This window comes from Esox lucius, chromosome 3, assembly GCF_011004845.1.
Source record: "Esox lucius isolate fEsoLuc1 chromosome 3, fEsoLuc1.pri, whole genome shotgun sequence".
In the NCBI taxonomy this organism is placed as follows: Eukaryota; Metazoa; Chordata; class Actinopteri; order Esociformes; family Esocidae; genus Esox; species Esox lucius.
In genome coordinates, this window is record NC_047571.1 from 18,747,912 (window position 1) to 18,753,655 (window position 5,744).

Sequence of the window (5,744 nt, forward strand, 5' to 3'; positions counted from 1 at the left end):
GGACAGCCAATCAGGACAGTTACACAGAGGCACAGCCAATCAGGAAATGTACATAGAGGCACAGCCAATCAGGATATTTAGAGGGACAGTTAATCTGCACAATTGCAGACAACAGAGGGACAATAGAGGGACAGTTAATCTGCACAATTGCAGACAACTACTACAGTTACACAGAGGCACAGCCAATCAGGACAGTACATACGCTCACCTAAAGGATTATTAGGAACACCATACTAATACTGTGTTTGACCCCCTTTCGCCTTCAGAACTGCCTTAATTCTATGTGGCATTGATTCAACAAGGTGCTGAAAGCATTCTTTAGAAATGTTGGCCCATATTGATAGGATAGCATCTTGCAGTTGATGGAGATTTGTGGGATGCACATCCAGGGGACGAAGCTCCCGTGCCACCACATCCCAAAGATGCTCTATTGGGTTGACATGGTCAGAAACAATGCTCAGGTAGGCCGTGGCATTTAAACGATGCCCAATTGGCACTAAGGGGCCTAAAGTGTGCCAATGTCAGAATGTCCCATTCTGACATTCAGTTTGGAGTTCAGGAGATTGTCTTGACCAGGACCACACCCTTAAATGCATTGAAGCAACTGCCATGTGATTGGTTGATTAGATAATTGCATTAATAAGAAATTGAACAGGTGTTCCTAATAATCCTTTAGGTGAGTGTATAGTGACAGTCATTCAGGACAATTCCGTAGAGGGACACTCAATCATGGTGTACAATGACTTACTGACACTGAACTCACACAGCCACATAATGTGGCAACTGTTAATCACGCTACCAAATGGAGTGTCTTCTTGCCAATAAGTCATTTGATGTCATTAATTGAAAATCAGCTCTTTGGCCTATCAAAATCATTATACAGTCCAGTTTAGCCTCTGAGTCACCAGATACATCCTGGTTCTTTTGATGGTGTTGATTAATAGTTCTGAAATGCGCAGGCCATTCTGACCTAAAGCACAAAACCAGAACATGAACAGTGGCAGGTAGCTACTGTCAAATGATGACCAAAGTACACACCAGTGGGTTTGGGTATGTGTGTACGTGTATGTGTGTGTTTATGGGTGAGCATTGGCTCTTGTGTTTGCATTGTACTTGTGTCTGATTCCACACAATTCCTCAAACCACATTTTTCATTAGTCAAGTGCCACAGATGCATTTGATAGAGCAACACTGACCAGCCTAGATGAAAGAATACATATTGATCCTGAGACCTCCCTGTGTCCACGGGCTGGCAGTCAAAGCCCTGGCATCCATTCAGCAGCCGAGCGGGAAGCCGACCCTGGACAGCTGGACCATTAGTCAGCTGGATCTCAGGTCTCAGGGGTGGCTGGCCGGGTCCTGACTGATTCTGCTGCTGTTTCTGATGACAACTATTGTGTTTTGTGTCATCTAGCTGGACCAAGGTCCTATTCTCTAGGCACCAAACCGAAGACAACTGACTGACACAGGCTCTGAGTTCCACAAAAAATTTGTTTTGCTACCGTAGGCAGTAATAAACAGGGAGGTGGAAATTCATGACTACCCTTTACCTAATCTCAACAACCAGTTTTTCTATTCACGTTAGTCTGTAAATAGTTCTAGGTGCATATATGTAGTTCATCTGCCAAATACTAGATGTGTAAGAATGTAGCACCCCGTCTTTTAAGTACCAATTACACTGTGAAATTCTGTTAAAGTTCACTCACATGAAAACTAAATTTTTTGCCTTTGACAGCAGAACTGATTTGATCACATCGATGTTATAACAGTGTTGTCAGATGTTAATGTGTATTCAACATCACTTACAACAGTTATTTCATTACCTAGTTTAAAGACCATTCCAATGACCTTTTAAGACACCCACATACAAAACATCAAAACGCCTGTTACTTATTTAACTAAAGCACAGAGGATTCATAATGGCACAAAGGAAGATCGGTTTTGTGATTGTTCAGATTATTATTTAGCAGTTATTTATTCATACACCTGAACATCTTTTTATATTTTAAGTTGCGTGAAATGAGAGAGCTTATAGTACAGCCGAACAGTATTATGACTTAAAATCCTATTTCTATAATGAGACCAATTCATATCTTAGATAAAAACAAAACATGGTTTGGTTTTTGGGGAGTAAAAATATTATAATTCAAACTTGAAAATCTGTAGACATAACAAAAGTACAGCCTATTTCAACTGATCTGCTGAAGAAATGTAGATTTCTGGGACTGAAAGAGTTTGGATTGGGCTGAAATCACGAGGGGATTGCAGTAACCCATATACCGGCTCTCAAAACCATTTGGAATGGATGTTTGTTTAAAAATAAGATGGAGTCGAGTTCCAGTTAGCCAAGAGAAGACCAGGGAGAGGGGGACGTGAAAGCGCGTGCATCCTCTGGGAAAACCAAACGTGACGCGGATGGACTCGACTGAGGACAAATTGGCCGTGACACAACATCCCCCAAGGTTGCCACGAGATGGGATTATTTATAGCACTAGAACTGGTGAATTCGACGTATTGTTCGTGGCTGCAGCTAAGGCCTACCTGCCAACGAAGTTCTCCAACACGGAGCTTTTACCAGCACTTTGCCCACCGACTACCGCGATCTGTGGAAGGTCAAGATTGCAGCTCTGACCGATGGTGCTGAAAGCGTCCTGTAGCTTATTGACCAGCGGGATCAAATCCTCCATTCCCCGGTTACCCATGGTGCTAGCGGGAAGGAGGTGCTCAAGATGACAGAGAAGGAAGAGAGAAAGAAAGGAGATTTGGTGATATCTTTAGTCCAGGGCTACGGGGCTTGTTGATGTAGTGAAGTCATCTAGGCGCACATTGCCCCGAGCCAAGCAAGGGTCGATTCGACTAAGAGAGAGAGAAAGAGAGAGGCAGTCTGTCAGAGTATTGCGCAGTTGCTTGCCACCAACACCACACACACCGTTATTTTTTCAAGGGCATTTGGGAAATTAGGGTTTTGATATAACCCGATTTTGAAAGCACATCTATAAAACCGTGCATTCAAATGTAGACATAAATCCATAGGCTTCTTGATCAAAATAGCCTAATTCGCGGTGCATCGAATGTGTTGCTCAGCCTACTTGCACGTTAATAGCAAATACATCGTTTCATTCTACCCATCTATTATTTTTCTATAGGTATTTCTTATTTACCCTTTCTCAATGATATGACGTTTTCGATGTCCTGGCGACCCGATCAGTCGCTGTCCAGTGCTGAAACTGAACAACAGATCCAATCCAGGTCCGGATCCAAACGCGATTACAGATTATACAAGCAACGCCACCTGCCGTAACTGAGCATAGGTTTAAGTGAATGTCCTGTGCTATAATGGTGTTTTGCTAGGGTTGTTATGCTCGGATGGACTTCAAAGCCTCATTCCGACGAACCCAAATTCTTCTCTATAAAGGATTAATCATATTTTTACGCAGCCGCTATAACGACGAGGCGACGCCGCTCCTCGTAATCAAATCGACAGGCGGTGTGCCCAATGACGGTAGGGAAACTGTGGTAACCGTACGAAACGCAGAGCGGTAAGCCTATAGGCAGAGCGCATACAGGTTCGACATAACAAACCCGCCCCCTGTTTACATCGTGCCATCTTTGCCGTTGTGACTCATGCGACTCGGCTGCGGATTGCACTGGGCAAAATCGGATGGTCTCCTTCAGTCCCCTGCAGAGAGACAAACATTTATAAAAATTGACTCAAATATTCAAGTCTTTTGAATGTTTGAGGGACACTGACATATTCAAACTCATCACATCTTTCCACCCGTGTAATGCAGAGGTAGAAAAATATACAGTACCAGTCAGAAGTTTGGACACACCTACTCATTCAAAAGGTATTTCTTTATTTTTTACTATTTTCCACATTGTAGAAAAATAGTGAACATACAAAAACTGTATAATAACGCCTATGGAAGCATGTAGCAACCAAAGAATTGTTAAACAAATCAAAATACATTTATATTTTAGATTCTTCAAAGTTGCCACCCTTTGCCTTGATGAAAACTTTGCACACTCTTGGCAGTCAGTCAGTTTCATGAGGTAGTCATCTGGAATGCTTTTCAAACAGACTCGAAGGAGCTCCTAAAGTGCTGAGCTTCGTTCTGCAGTGCAACACATCCTAAACCCACTGAATTGGGTTGACGTCGGGTGAGTGTGGAGGCCAGGTCATCTGATGCAGCACCATCCCTCTCCTTCTTGTTTATATAACCCTTACACAGCTTGGAGGTGTGTTTTGGGTCATTGTCTTCGCCATAAAATGGACTACTACAGCACAGACCATAATGATGGTGTTCTGTATACCTACTCTACATTGTCACCATCTTTATAGCTACCCTAACGCATTTTACTTTTAACAAGGCACACCAGTTAATTGAAATGCATTCCAGGCGACTACCTCATGAAAACATGTTGAGAGAATGCAGTGTCAAGGCAAAGCGTGGCTACAGTAAAATAATCTACAATATTAAATACATTTTGATCTGTTTAACGCTTTTAGGATGCTACATGATTCCATGTGCGTTATTTTATAGTTTTGATGTCTTCACTGTTATTCTACAATGTGGAAACAGTCAAACTAAAGAAATACTGCACCATTCAGGAATCCCTATAGAACATTTTGTTTGAATGTAATATTTTGAAACGCCTTTTATAAATGTTGTATTATTGCACTGCTACACCCTGACCAGGTTTCCAATTCAAAACAGTAGGCCTAGAGCTTCAAATCTGGCATGGTTGCTTCACTTTCATTTCCCTATATGATCTGCTGCTGAAAGCATCCTGATGGTGAAGGCTGGTACACGTATGTTGCTGCCTCTCAAGGTTCCCACCAGAGGTCAGAGTTAACCCAGATTCAACTCTGCCTTTATATTTTGTCATTTAGCAGACAATCAAATCCAGAGTGATTTACAGTTAGTATATTTTAAGATAGCTAAGTGTGACAACCACACAACCCAGTAGTCAGTGTTAATAGAAGAATCCAGATCAGCTCCACAACCAGGTGGACATGGACAGGGACAACCAGGCAGGCAGTGCTGAGTGAGAGCAGGAATCATCAGGCAGCAGCTAGATCAGCAACACATCTTTGGACAGGAACAGCTATCAGCCATCAGTCTAGGTAGTCCTGAGGAGTGGTCCAGGGGCTAATGTCCTCTTAAGATTCAACACTAAGGGAGAGCATTCCTTGGATCCAAAAGGCTACACCAGCAAATATAAAGTTGTGACGCGGTGTAAAACGAAAATAAAACAGAATGCAATGATGTGCAAATCCCTACATTTAATTGAAAATTGTCCAAAGACAACATATAAAATGTTGAAACTGAGAAATTTTATTTTTTGTGGAAAAAAATATGCCCATTTTGAATTTGATGCCAGCAACACGTTTCAGACTAGCTGGGATGGGGCATGTTTACCACTGTGTTGCACCACCTGTTCTTTTAACAATACTTTGGTTTGATTGGGAACTGTTGTAATTTTGAAAGTGAAATGTTTTTCCATTCTTGCTTGATAAAGGATTTCAGCTGCTCAACAGTTCGGGGTCTCCTTTGTCGTATTTTTCATTTCATAATGCGCCAAATGTTTTCAATGGGTGACAGGTCTGGACTGCAGACAGGCCAGTTTAGCACCCAGACTATGGAGCCATGCTGTTGTAATTTGTGCAGAATGCTCCAAAAACTATATATACTGTTCAGCATTAAAGGTGCCTTCACAGATGTGAAAGTCACCCATGCCTT

General features: G+C 42.2%; 1 protein-coding gene across 4 annotated transcripts in view; it reads right to left on the reverse strand.

Annotated features, from left to right (window-relative positions):
* dnm3b (dynamin 3b) overlaps positions 1-3,492 on the reverse strand; it is a 25,428-nt gene extending 21,936 nt beyond the window's left edge. For 2 of the 4 annotated variants that reach the window (XM_010890346.4, XM_010890318.4), the window contains exons 1-2: positions 3,162-3,491; positions 2,542-2,856 (exon numbers count right to left, since the gene is read on the reverse strand). In XM_010890346.4, the coding sequence (XP_010888648.1) occupies positions 2,542-2,702 (161 nt within the window). In that variant the 5' untranslated portion in view covers positions 2,703-2,856; positions 3,162-3,491. Of the gene's footprint in view, positions 1-2,541; positions 2,857-3,161 lie in introns of all 4 variants that reach the window. The other 2 variants (XM_010890337.4, XM_010890327.4) reach the window with 2 other exon arrangements.
* Positions 3,493-5,744: the final 2,252 nt, after the last annotated feature.